Source organism: Carassius gibelio, chromosome A17, assembly GCF_023724105.1.
Source record: "Carassius gibelio isolate Cgi1373 ecotype wild population from Czech Republic chromosome A17, carGib1.2-hapl.c, whole genome shotgun sequence".
Taxonomy (NCBI): Eukaryota; Metazoa; Chordata; class Actinopteri; order Cypriniformes; family Cyprinidae; genus Carassius; species Carassius gibelio.
This window is the reverse complement of record NC_068387.1, coordinates 18,890,914-18,905,094: the sequence shown is the minus strand read 5'-3', so window position 1 is coordinate 18,905,094 and position 14,181 is coordinate 18,890,914. Positions and strand designations below refer to the sequence as shown.

General features: G+C 37.0%; 2 protein-coding genes across 4 annotated transcripts; one reads left to right on the top strand and one right to left on the bottom strand.

Annotated features, from left to right (window-relative positions):
* The first annotated feature begins 242 nt into the window (after positions 1-242).
* Positions 243-3,406, top strand: LOC128031670 (survival of motor neuron-related-splicing factor 30-like). Its single transcript, XM_052620004.1, has 6 exons — positions 243-410; positions 878-997; positions 1,255-1,397; positions 1,540-1,698; positions 2,459-2,612; positions 2,706-3,406. The coding sequence occupies exons 2-6, from the start codon at positions 878-880 to the stop codon at positions 2,841-2,843; spliced, it is 714 nt and encodes a 237-aa protein (XP_052475964.1). The 5' UTR covers positions 243-410; the 3' UTR covers positions 2,844-3,406.
* LOC128031648 (gamma-adducin) lies at positions 3,270-14,181 on the bottom strand. Of its 3 annotated transcripts, none has more exons than XM_052619961.1 (15): positions 13,990-14,177; positions 12,883-13,223; positions 11,124-11,259; positions 10,807-10,958; positions 9,546-9,626; positions 9,245-9,394; positions 8,932-9,075; positions 8,561-8,659; positions 8,172-8,342; positions 7,779-8,039; positions 6,159-6,275; positions 5,971-6,060; positions 5,423-5,540; positions 4,731-4,838; positions 3,270-4,607 (listed from the first exon to the last, which is right to left on the bottom strand). In XM_052619961.1, exons 2-15 carry the CDS (start codon positions 13,102-13,104, stop codon positions 4,267-4,269), a joined length of 2,190 nt encoding a protein of 729 aa, XP_052475921.1. In that variant the 5' UTR covers positions 13,105-13,223; positions 13,990-14,177; the 3' UTR covers positions 3,270-4,266. The 3 variants fall into 3 exon arrangements, with proteins under 3 accessions (XP_052475921.1, XP_052475920.1, XP_052475922.1); XM_052619960.1 differs by having other exon boundaries at positions 12,883-13,130; positions 13,990-14,175; XM_052619962.1 differs by lacking the exons at positions 5,971-6,060; positions 6,159-6,275 and having other exon boundaries at positions 12,883-13,130; positions 13,990-14,181.

The following is a 14,181-nucleotide window of genomic DNA, read 5'->3' as shown; positions in this document are numbered from 1 at the left end:
GGTCCAAAAGATGTTGCAAAACCATGCCAACCGTGTCATGATGAACTCTAATGCACCTATAATTTTATATTGCAATATAGGCTACAATATTATTCTATTCTATTCTATTCTATTCTATTCTATTCTATTCTATTCTATTCTATTCTATTCTATTCTTTTTCGCTTTTGCCTTTGTTCTTCTCTGCAAGAAGTTCAAGAAGACGGCAGCGGCAACACCACTATTTTAGCTCAGTGGGCAACACCGCGACAACTTTAATCACGCGAGAGTGTGGCGTCACATCCGGGAAAAGGTAGAAACCAGAAAAGATACAAACGAATCCTTTGCTGTAAACATACATTCGTTCATGGGATTCCACAACACCTCAGTTAATCTGGTTTTTATATAAATATTATACTAGGAATATTTAAAGGTAAGACGCATGTTCAAGGAATATCCGGTTATCTTGTCTTTATAAATATAAACATGTCTTTTGTCGAGCGCGAGGCCTTGTGCTCCCTTTATATACATTAACGTTAGTCGCTGCTCTTCGTTTAACTTGAGCCAAAACCGATTTGTGAGACATGCTGTATTAAATGAGGTAATATTTGTAGTATTTTTTGTTCAAATTATGTATCTCAAGTAAACATGCCCGCATGTTGTTACATTTATTATATTTTAAAACCTTAACATGGCTTTAAGTCTAAGGGAGTATTTTAAAAACAAAGATCGTATTCAGATCAAAAATAATGTTTGGGAAACTTGTTCTAGAGAACTGTTGGGCTATTATGGATTTTGTGCTGGTGCAGTATATAGTAGCAATGTATAAGTTGAAAGTAGAGGCTGGGTGTTTTGAGTTCTGCTTTTACTTATCACTTGAAAAAATGTTTGATTTTTCAGATGTCTGAAGAGTTGGTAAAGCAGTTGAACAATTATAAAGCTCAGCTTGCGCAGGTGGAAGCGGCGCTCTCTACAGATCCAGATAATGAAGATCTGCTCAAACTGCAGAAGGACCTTCAGGTTTGGGGCAAAATTATCTACTGCTTCTTGTGATGCATTACTACAGTAGAGGGGAATGGTGAAGTTTAATGTGTTTTAATATTTGTATCTTTATTTATAATATTAAATATAAGTGTGTGCATTGTTGAAACTTGTCATGTTTTTCAGTGGTCCAGTTTCAGTCACTTAGGCTGATGCCTGATAGCCTTTGACTAGATTAAACGTACCTTTCTATGTAAGTATTTACATCCAATCATTGCTGTTATGTGTCACTGTAGGAGGTGATTGAGTTGACAAAAGACCTGTTGACATCACAGCCAGTGGAGGGTGCAGCCAGCACCAAAAGCTCAGAGGCAGTTGCTCCCACTCGCAGCTGGAGAGTCGGAGACCGTTGCATGGCCACATGGAACAAGGATGGACAGTGAGTATCACACACAAACACAGTAGGTATATTGATCTTACTTGTTGAGTGTTGGGTGGGATTGTGGTTGGCTACATTTGGAGGAGTATATATTTGTGTATATATCCGTACTCACCTGCTTACAGTGCTGTGTGATCTGCAGGGTATATGAAGCAGAAATTGAAGAGATTGACAATGAGAATGGCACGGCAGCCGTCACCTTCTCTGGCTATGGCAACGCAGAGGTAATGCCGCTTCATATGCTTAAACCAGTGGAGGAAGGCAGGAGTAGAGAAGAGAAGGATGGAAAACCCAAATCTAAGTAAGTTCATGTCAAAATGACTTCTTTTTTTTCTATATACATTCTTATCAGTTCAACACACCTTGACAAGGAGCTTTATGATTTAAAAGCTGTAATTAAGCACAGTTGTTAACATAAATTAAGATGTCAGTAAAGAAATACATTTTAATATTTATTTTGCTAATTGTTGTCAATTGTTGTCAAAAGACAATTTCTCAAAAACTATTGCTGTTTAAATGTTTTAAGTAGTATTAAGTATGTTATATTGGTGTTAATAAAAAAAATTATAATACTTCCCAAAAACATTTAAATTATTTTTATGCATTTTTTAGATTTTCTCTTTTTTCCCCTCACCCCTTATCACGCTTGTGGTGTTCCTGTTCTAAAATGATTTGCCTACGAAAAGTTGTATAAAATTGTATTGGCGTGTCATAGTGCCAAATATTTCATTCATTATTTTTTATAGCTTGTTTTCTTCCACTTTGCACAGGTTTTGCAGTGAAATTGTTCAGAATGAATCAGAAAGGTTTTTTTATTTTTTTTTTATTCAACTGTGGTGCATAGTCTCAGATTAATGAGATTAATCAATTCCAAAAAAAAAATACAAAACCTGTGCTATTTGAAGGAAAACAGGTTGACCGAAAGGTTGAATCCAAGATTTGGTCTTAATATAGCATAATTATATATTTACTAGCTATTTCTAAAAGGTCAGTGACAGAAATGCTCTTCAAGAGTTGTTTTTCATTTATTTATTATATTCCCATTGTGTTTTTTCTCTTAGGAAAGAGCTGCTGGCAGAGCAGAGGGAATATAAGAAGAAAAAGGCCCAGAAAAAGGTGCTGCGCATGAAGGAGCTGGAGCAGGAGAGAGAAGATCAGAAGTCCAAATGGCAGCAGTTTAACAATAAAGCCTATTCCAAGAATAAAAAAGGACAGGTGTGTATCAGAGAAATAAAAGTTAACTAATCCTGCTACGTGTTTTTTATTTGTTTTTTAACCCTGCCATTGTTATATGATTATCATCTCCAGGTGAAGAGGAGTATATTTGCATCTCCAGAGAGTGTGGATGGAAAGGTTGGCGTTGGCACGTGTGGTATCGCAGATAAACCCATGACCCAGTACAATGACACTTCAAAATATAATGTCAGGCACCTAATGCCCCAGTGATCTCCCTTGTGTTCTGTCTGTTCTCATCTGTAATCACCAAAAATGAAAATGGATCGAACTGAAACCTATTTAGAAATCATAAACAGATCTGATTGGACATGAAATAAGTATAGTAACACATTTCCCCTCTTGTACCATTTCCAGTAATAGTTGGTGTTTGTTCTGTGGATGTAGGAGCTGTTCTGTACTGAACGAGTCTCTGGGTGTAGTAACGAATAAAACATAGTCCTCAGTGAGGCATAACTCCTGGTTAGTTTAACAGGTTTTCCTCATGCTCTCAGGGGCAAGTCTCTGCAGGAGCTGCTGAGGATGGGAACTCTGCTCTATAGTTTTTATAATGTGTTGAACAAACATTAATGGAAACACTGGCCTCCCTCATACATAGTGTAGATAGGGAAGACAAGTGTCATCGAACAGATTAAGCCGTTTCTTTTTGTTTTGCTCAGTCCACCTCTGTCTAATAAGTATTCTGCTGCAGTCCATTTGTTGTTACATTTGCTTTTCAGTTTTGTATATTTACATATTTTAGAGGAATAAATGTGGATTTGTTGACATTTCTATAACGATTTGTGATTTTTTGTTTTTTTTGTTTTGCTTTATTAAAATTGTTTGTCCAGCTGATATCTGTATTATATCATTTATAATTATATATTATATTCTTATACATTTTTCTTTTATCGTAAATTTAAGCACACTTTTATTTCAGGAAGATTACATTCACACATATGACCATGAGACTGCAAATTACAAAAAAGCATTATTTGACCATGGAAGACAAAAACGCCTTGGTAAGACAAGGAAAACATCACTGTTAACATAATTACAGCGCAAGTTTTTGATTAAAATCCATGTATTTGAAAGTATAATCAACATAGAGTGGTTATAGACTTTTATATAATCAGTCAACAAAACTATTATAACAATTGGTTATCAACCACATCTTCATTTACAAACCGAGTGAATCAACAAAGCTTCATTTCACACTGAATGGCTGTTTCCCGTTTACTTGAAAATTCCTAATATGCTGGAATCCAGTTTCACAGTCTTTCTTACAATTCACTGTCACCTGATTAATTCAGCACACAACATCAATTCATCTACAAAACACAATGTAGAGCCATTAAAATATTTCCAGCACTTCACACTATTCAGTGATTAGGGCTGTGATTAAGGACTAGAATATGTAATTTAGTCCGCTAATATTTGTGTGTATAAGAGTGCATTTAGGTATAGTTTATAAAAGTCGGCTCTTTAGATGTTGATATAGCTGTACGGGGAAATATTCTGTTTAACAACTTAACGTACAAGTCATTGCTTTGATGTTATTATCTCTGTCCCTACTAGTCATCGGATTTAACACTGGGTCCAAAACTACTTTTCCCACAAACCCCTGCACAGTCACATGTCTAACAGGAGTGTTTACTCAGTCCTTCCTGCATTCCTTTTCTTCTTCTATCACCTTTTCTTCCTGCTTCTCCTCTCTCTCCTTTTCCTTCTCTTTGTCTTTTCCTTTCTCCTTGTCTCCTCGCTCTTTCTTTTTCGACTTCCGCAGGAAGGAAGGAGTACGGAATTTCTTTTTCTTCTTTTTGGGTGACACCGGCTGACTCTCAGAAGAGCCGGTGACTAAAATGTTGTTGGCGACGGTGGTTGTTATGGAGACCTGCATCTCTTTAGTGATGCTGAGCTCTGTGACCTCTAGAGTGAGGTCATCATCCTGCGTCAGGTCATCACCATCGCTGCTCTGGAGAAGAGCTGAAAGACAGTCTGAGAACAAGAAGAAGAAGCTTTTCGGCATGAGATCGTCTAGTCCAAAACCATAAAACCACAACTTATTTGGTTATCAAAGACCAGTGTAGTAATATACAGATTATATGAGAGAATCTATACCTCCTCTTTCAGGGCTCATGAGAGGTGAGATCGACAGGGAAATGGTGGAGCCGTCATATGTAGTCATTTCTCCATCTGTGAATTCCTCGTCAGCCTCTGACTGAAGGGCTTAAATGTCAAGAAAACATATTTTGATGAAGCCAAATAAAAAAACTGTGGTTAAATTGAGGTTTTGAAGGTAGGGAAGTAGTAACATATCCCTGAAATTCAAAGTATGTACTGGATCAAAAAACAAATACACTTGAGCTCACAGGAAATGGAACTGACTGCAAACTAAATAGTTATATACTACTTTTCAAAACTTTGGGGTAAGATTTTTAATGTTTTTGAAATATGTCTCAAAATCTCACCAAGGATACATTTATTTGACCAGAAATGCAGTAAAAACAGTAATGTTGTTAAATATCACAATGTTATATTGTTTTCTATTTTAATTTATTTCAAACTGTAAGTTATTTCTGTGAAAGCAAATGCATATTTCTCTGGATTCTTTGATGAATATGAAGTTCAGCAGAACAGCATTTATTTGAAGTAAATAAATAGTAAAACCATAAATGTCTTTCCTCACACTTTAGCTCAAAAGTGTCTTTGTAGAATAAAAGTATTAATATCTTTAAAAAATAATTTTGCTGACCACAAACATTTGATTTGTAGGGCCATTCTATGCCCCTGTATGCAGTGTATGTGTGTACCTGATTGGCTGGTCTTATTCTCCACCGTTTGTGTGTATTCCTGTATCTCTGCTTCTGATTGGTTGAAAGGGTTGGGTGGTAAAGCAGCCGTCTGCTTCTCATCCTCATAGATGAATGCCTGAAAATAATAATGGCAAAGGGACTGACTGACAATTGTCTTAGTGATGTCATTTTTTATTATGTTTTGCTATAACGTTGGTTTTGAACTTAATACTGCCAAATATGGAAGCCTGTTTCTACCTCAGAGTAAAAATAAATTGTAATTGTGAGATAAAGTTTAAAATGAGATAAAGTAACTATTTGAGATATTAATTCACAATTACCTTTTTAAGAGGAAACAAACAAAATAAATAAAAAAGTAGAATTTACTATGAAATCACGACAGGAGTACAACAGCATTTAGGCTGCTGATGTTACTGGGATTTCATCTCATGAGAGTGCCATCATTTTAAACATACTATTGGACTAGAAAAGTTATATGGTGTACTTTTAAAGAGTGTTTGATTGATACTTGTGTTCGTGTTGGATTTATTGGTGTAGTTACGCACTGGTCCTGGAGGCTTGTCAATAACAATGTCTGCCAGCAGCTGAGACTTGGGTCCAGCTGTCATCAGATCAACTCTGTTCTGCTCTCGAATCTAAACCAGCACAAATAAAGCAGTGCTTTAGTGTACAGAACACAATCTGTGGACACAGTCTGTTCAGTCTGTATTTTCTCTCTTTCAGTCAAACATACCTTATTTCTTTTTTCCAATACTTCGTTTGGGTTAGTATTAAGTGGGACAAACTGGTTGGGGTCCTCGATCCTAATTGGGGTGTCCTTGCAGTTCCCTGACTCTTCTGATTTCATCCACTAAAAAGAAAGAAAATAACGAATTTAAAAAATATTAGTGAAAATTAAAGGGATAGTTCACCCAAAAAAGAAAATTTGATGTTTATCTGCTTACTCCCAGGGCATCCAAGAGGTAGGTGACCTTGTTTCTTCAGTAGAACTCAAACCAAGATTTTTAGCTCACACCGTTGCAGTCTATCTTATAATGTAAGTGGATGGGAATCACGGCTAAAACATACACACACAAAAAAAACATACACAAACAAAACCAAATTAAACCCTGTGGCTCGTGGTGATTCATTTATATGTAAAGACACAAAACTATCGGTCTGTGCAACAAACTGAACAGTATTCATATATACTAGTATACTAATTCATGCAATGTCTGAACTGTTAGAACTCTCCTGAGCGCGTCCTCTTGTGCGTTTTCTCAGCAGCAGGCACAAGTCTTCTTCTTCTTGCTTTACAGTGGATCACAGACTTATAAGTACATCACTGCCACCTATTTCTCAAGTGGACCATTGACACTCTATCTACAATCTCAATTAGGAGTCTCAATGATCCACTTGAGAGATAGGTGGCGGAAATTCACTTAAAAGTTGCGATCCACCGTAAAGCAAGAAGAAGAATTTGAAGTGTTCCTGTAGCTCAACTGGTAGAGCATTGTGCTATCAAGTGCAAGGTTGGGGGTTCGATACCCCAGGAACACATGATAGGTAAAAATTTATAGCCTGAATGCACTATACGTTGCTTTGGATAAAAGCATCTGCTAAATACATTAATTTAATTTAAGAAGCCTCCTCATGCGCCTGCTTGAGAACACACACAACAGGAGAGTTCTAACAGTTCGGACATTGCATGAATCAGAAAAATACTGTTCAGTTTCGGGCACAGACCGATTGTTTTGTGTCTCTACACATCAATGTATCGTCACGAGCTGCAGGGTTTTAAGTTGTTGTTTTTTTGTGTATGATTTTTTACATTATAAGACTTATAGACTGCAACGGTTTGAGCTAAAAATCTTGGTTTGTGTTCTACTGAAGAAACAAGGTCACCTACCTCTTGGATGCCCTTGGGGTAAGCAGATAAACATCAAATTTTCATTTTTGGTTGAACTATTCCTTCAAACATATACATAAAACATGCTGAAATGTTTGGCATTCCACCAATTATTTTTTCTACTATAATTTAAATGTTTAGATTATATGTATCTACTGGTCTACGGGAGCTCATTTTCCCTCAGAGTAAAAAAAGAAAAAAGTTAATTGTGAAATGATGTATACAGTATTATCTAATTATTGCTTACTTTTAAATACATCTCAACTAGCTTAATGTTTTTTTGTTTGTTTTTTACTCTGAGGTGGTAACATGCTTCCATACTGACCAACGATTAACAACACTGAACACTAACTTTATGGTCATTAAGTTGATGATGTGAATTTATAGACAATACTTATTCATAGCTGTGTGAAGCCCTTGATGCTGTTTGCCAATATGTTTGCATGTGATCATATGCAAGGATACCGTTGTTTTGGTCTGAGGGCTGCAGGTCCCGTTGATGGATTCCTCAGGTATGTTGACCTTCAAGTAGCTGTTTGGTGAGTTCAGCCATCGTATCCTCTCTCTGTCCCGCTTCTGTGCCAGGAAGTGCAACGGACACTCTGGAAAGGTGTCCTTTTCCTCAAGTCCCACCCCTGTGACAGTTGCTGGGATTTCCACATCATTATGGTGTCGGGGCTTCTCTTTTACTATGGGATACCGGTAAGTGTAACCTGTTCTGTAACCCTAGAAACACAAGAGGTGGCATGTTAGTTACCACTATTAACATATTTATTAATACATGCTTAATGCAGCCCAAAAGACATCATTTAAATGTTGCTAGCACATCTGGTATAGATCAGCTCACAGGCCACTCACTAAGTTATCTAACATCCTCATAAGCGCCTCAAACTCTGCCTCTCCGACCCTCCATCTGTTCTGTCCGTCTGGCATTTGTCCACTGGGTTTTTTCGTAGGAGCAGTTTTCAGACTTGCTCTGTCTAACACGCACAGGTTGTCAACACCACCCGCACATAACAGAGCACTAACCTGAAGAAAAACAAAGACAGAGAAAGTGTTGTAGCAGTTTAACCACTCATAAAATCTACTGGCAGAGTTTAAACTGAGCTGGAACTATCTGGGCCTTGAATTTATATTATAAAAGCCATATAATCCTTTTTCATTTGGTTTATGTATTTGTATTAGTGTATTTACTCTCATAAGTGTGTATTTCAGTTTTAAATGTGTGTGTGTGTGTGTGTGTGTACCTGTATCTCACAAGCTTGGTGGCTGTGATACAGATAATGAAAAGCTTCCTCTGTCGTCTCTCCAAATGTCAGTAAACCTTGATTCCTCAGGACCAAAACCTAAAAACAAACAGAATTACATCAGTGTTTGAAAATCCACCCTAACAGATCCCAGTAATGCACAAAATATTACTATAAATATGATTCTGTGCAATATTATATTCATGATGACAACGACTATAAAGGTTTAAAAATACTAACAAAATTCTAAGGCACATTTTAATTTTTGCAATGGTTAGGACCTGCTATTTTTTCCTGCTTAAGCTTGGCCATGCTGTACTATAGTGAACTTCTAATGGTTGTCATGCCAACAGGTAGCAGAATTCACAGACCTTGGCAGTGGGACCAAGAGCTTTCTGAAGCTCCATCTTCTCCTGCTCGTTGGCTAAATCACCATGGTAGCTAAAATAAGACACCTCCCCCAGCAGCAAAGCTTCATGGGAAATGGGTAAGATGCCACATTTCATAGAAGAGACCTGCAGGACATTCAGAAGTTGCAATGTGTGTGTTACAGGCAGGGTGAATTAGGCAATGGTTTTAAGGGTCTGGGGCCCACCGCAAATTTCAAAAGGGGCCACAGGACATATACAAAATTTTTTAAATAAATTATATATATACACACACTGTGTGTGTTTTATTACTCACGGCAGCTGTAGTCGGTGTATATGTATGTATAACACATTTGGCATCTGGTCGGGCAGAATACACTGCAGAATGTGGTTTGAATCCCAGAACATCCACAGGCAATGCAGTAGCTCCCTGATCAACCACCTCGCCAATCAGATTCACTTTCACCTTTCAAGAAAAAAAAAAACATTATAAGGATGAGATAAAAATTATTTATTGCCTTTTTTTCCATATATTCTTTCACAAATTATATCTAATGGTATAATTATATTCAGTATATTCAGGGTTTCACGTTCAGGATGTGTGTGGGTGTGTGTACCAGACTAGCTGCTGTGGCCTCTGAGAACGACAGTCCTTTAGGAAGAATAAGAATATGATCCTGCTCTTTGTTGATACGCAGCTGGAGAAGAAAATAACAGATAAAACATGAATAGCGAAGGAAAAAAAAGACAGAGATATATATACATATTATATAAAATTCTGCTATCATAAATACAACATAGTGAACCAATATATAAATACATATTTATTTTGACTATAGAGAAGGTCTTTACACCTTGTTATTATATTTTACAGTGTTTTTTTGTACAGTCGTTGTACAAGACTGGCACACAACTCATTGTTCTATGCTGGTCTGGAATAGTAGACGAATTTATTTCACTAAAATCTACAATTAAACAGTATATAAAAATGCCGGTCAGGTGGCCTCTTCCTTTTTAACTGGGCGACAGTTGGCCAGAATAAGCTAAAATCTGGAACAACCTGTGTTTTTCTTTCTTCAAAACAGCAATGAACAAAACATTTTCATGTTTACAAACTTGATGCAAACCATATATATGTATACATTTAAATGCAATATTTGAAAATGCATTTCAATCTGAATGGTAGATAACATTTCAAGGTTTTTCATCAATCAGAGTGCAAAATAAGTGTGACGTCCTACATCTTGAGTGTCCAAACTTGTTCCTGGAGGGCCACTGTTCTGCAGAGTTCAGCTCCAATCCCAATTAAACACACCTGCACCAGCTTATCAAGGTCTTCAGACTTACTAGAAACTTCCAGGCAAGTGAGTTGGAGCATGGTGGAACTAAAATCTGTAGCACGTGGCCCTCTATGAGCAGCATTGGACTCCCCTGTCCCCTGACCTTTTGAGGACAGCCTTCTCAATTGACTATATTGGAATGTGCATTTTTAGAAATAAAGGTACAAAAGCTGTCACTGAGAAGGTACCTATTCAGAAATACATATTAGTACTTTTTTATAAAGGTAGTGCCCCAGTGACACTGTGCGTGTATGCATGGATGTGTAAAACATCTGTAATCTGATGAGTTGTCATGTCAGATCAGAGCAGAAGTAGGATTTACAGTTTCCACAATGGCAGCTATTCTCTTGTCTCTATGCATTGTTCTGACACTCAAGCCATTACTATGGAAACCAATGTTGTCTGAACAAAAGCATCTGCTTTTATTACATCCAAAATGACAGTGAGCACAGTCAGTCCTAGTTCGGATTTGAAAAACTGTTTGTGTGCTCTGTGGGGGGAAAAAAAGCCAACATGTGAAATTAATGTGAGTACTCACAGTTATATACGTATTTGGAAAGTGGGTATTTCCGTATAGGTCCAGCAGCCGGTACAAGCAGGCGAGTTTACAGCGGCCCTGCCTCTCAGCTTTAGAACAACTAAACCACTCCACACCACACAGATCATTCACCGGACTAATTGACCCTGCACCTGGAAACACACGCACAGCCAAGCAACAAAAATAAATATCTGCCTTTATCTGAGTTCTAGCTGATAACCATACAGAATTAAACGCCTGCCATCTGTTGACCATGGCTACAACAAATAATCTTCAATGGGAAGGTATAAAGTGTCAATGAAAGTGTGTGCACTCACTGCTGGGACTGTATACGCCAGTGTTGCTAAGTGTATTGCTGATGATGAGGTGTGCGATGTGACCAAGGAGACCGCTGGAGTTACTCCCTTTGGAACATTGCTCCTTTACCATGCACTCCAACTCCTCCTTAAAGTCCTGCAACAAACACACAAATACATTTATTAACGCATGTATGTCAATGCTTTAGAAAACAAAATATCAAACCAAGTGGCATTTATTTGTTTATTTAATGTTTATTTAAAAAAAAAAAAACTTTTCTTTAATATAATCATTAATTTGTTTTTTATTTAACACATAAACTGACTTTTGCAGTCACTAGAAAGACCAGTTGGTTAAATGTAATTGCAAGAATATTAGTTTTGAGAAAAGGTTTTGCATAAGCTGTTGCTACTCCATATTTATATGATTTAATTGTATTTATTAGATCTACACTAACATTTAAAAGATTGGGGTCGGTAATACTTGTGCAGCACAGATGCACTAAAATGAATCATGGTTTCCACAAAAATATCGAACAGCACTGTTTTCAACATAAATAACAACAAGAAATGTTTTTTTGAGCATCAAATTATTATATTATAATAATAATGGTGGCTGAAAATTCAGCTTTGCCTCACAGGAATAAAATACACTTTAAAACATTAAAATAGAAAAAAATTATTTTAGTAGTAATAATACTTCACAATATTATGTTTTTATTTTTAGCAAATTAATGCAGCCCGGGTGAGCTTGCGAATCAACATAAAAAAAAAATACCAATCACAAACTTTTGAACAGTAGTGTATATGCAGTAAAATACATTTAATTTTAAGTGTGATAGTATTCAAATATTTTTCTCATATATAGGACATTTCTGATTTGTTCATAGCTCATTCTTTCATAGTAATTAATAATCAGTGAGAGCAAAACAGGCTTTAAGAGAAAAGGTCAGTACACAGAACATCCAGTCATGTGTCTTTGGTCTGGAATAGTTCAGAGAAGTTGACATGCCCTGCAGTGAGAAATGCTATACTTAATCTAAGAATATTTTAAACAGCATTTTATACTTTCATAATTGCAATGCATGCAGCTTCTATGTCCTCAAGCATAAATATTTGTAATTTAGCCTACAAATATGCCACACCAAAGGACAATTTAGTATAATCCACACATAAAGAAAAAACTATTAATAAAATTATTTAAAAAAAAACATGCTGACCAGTTACAGAATAAGAAGGCATACACTTTATGTACATTTTAATTTATAATAGTGATGCTGATTCATAAGCAAAAATCAGGGACATCACATCATTCAAATTTTAAGTTGAATCTATGAACTTCAACCATAGAACATCATGACAACAAACTATGAAAGATTTTTCTGTGTACTAAGCCAAATCCAGGACATGAAGTTTTGTTTGATTACACAGCTTCAAATTTTGCATTTTATATGGATTTTAAAAATAGATTAAGCGATAATCAGATAAGAGACTGAGCTTCAGGCATCAGAAATATGCCTCTAGAGTTACGGCCCTCGAAGTACTGCTACAACATAATGCACAGAAATCACTTCGGTTTCTTTATTCAATTCACCCACTCTCTGCATTTCTGATGATCTGTGCATGGTTACTAATGGCAACGGATCTCCACTTTTTGGTTGTTATGCAATCAAACGAGCGTGGGCTCCTCTTAAAATGCAAACGGAGGGAGGGAGAGAGAGAGAGAAAGAGCATGCGAATTCACACCTTGGTGCGAGTGTGTGTGGGAGTGACATCTTACTGGACTCTGCAGAATCTGTGTGACTCTCTTTCTCTGCTCCATCATGTTGAAGTCCTGCCTCAGGTCAGGTGACATAGCGCTGCTCCTCAGAGCCTCAGGGGACTGGAGTTCTTCTGCACTCTCACTGTAGACCTTCTTCACATTTAGACTGGATGGGGGGCGGATGCGTAAACCGCCCTCTTCATCGCCCGCACTCATCTCAACACACTCACCCTCGCTCATACATAAACACAACACACAACCTTGTGCTTCAGAGAGAGAGAGTGAGAGAAACAGAGGGGCGGGCTGAGTGTTTTTTTTTTTTTTTTTTTTTGATCCACTTGAAGCTGTGTTCACAATGGCTGCATGCATACAAAAAGGTTAGGGCACTTTGGATCACAAATGAATTGTCTAAACACACACATACAAATCAACACTCTCACAGACCTGTATGTCTGCTCTCCAGCTGACATCCTATATAACTCATGCATATCTGCACGCACCCCACTGAGAACAATTCACACCTTAAATGGCCCTCTTTCCAACGTGATAGCCTGAAATCACCCCAACAACCCCCAACAGAAGCTCTGTTTTGCACCTGAATTTAATTTGTTTAAATTTATATTTCTAAACCGTGTACAATTGTTTTGACTCTACACTGAATCTGGATGTCTATCTAACCATATAATATGACATATTCCAAGCATATAAACAAAAAAGACTATAGAATACCTAAAATAAATGGACCCCCTTCAATGTCAGGAAAAATATATTTTTTCTATTGCTAAAAAAAAAAAAAAAAAAAGTCGCGTCCTGAATATGCGTGTTCCTAATCGGTTTGCCACAGACCTTCTCAAAGATTTAATGCCCCCAAATGCGGTCAATTAAGGCAAATGTATTGATGCACTACGTTAATATTGTGTAGCTGCTGCATTATATATCTCAACATGAAATTTAGGCTAACTTCGCATCCATACAGATTAGAAATCTTTCAAATCGAACACAGTCCTACTTATTTTTAATGCATTTAAAGATCACATATAATGGAAAATGTCGCGCAGTTCTTGCTTTGCAGTAGCACTTTATCAAGCATTTTTCAGTCCAATAATTACATAAAGGAGTACTCACCTTTCTCGGTCTCAGTTGAAGTTTAATCCCAGAGTTGCAGCGGGAAACATAATAACTGTTTCAATCAGGATAACTAACAATTGCGCATCTGAGTTTGATCTCTCTGGAACCGTAGGACTGTGTTGCGAGTCCAGGGTCGTGAGCGCGCATCGAAAGCGCGAACGCGCGTGGATGTGTGAGAAGAGTTTTGCG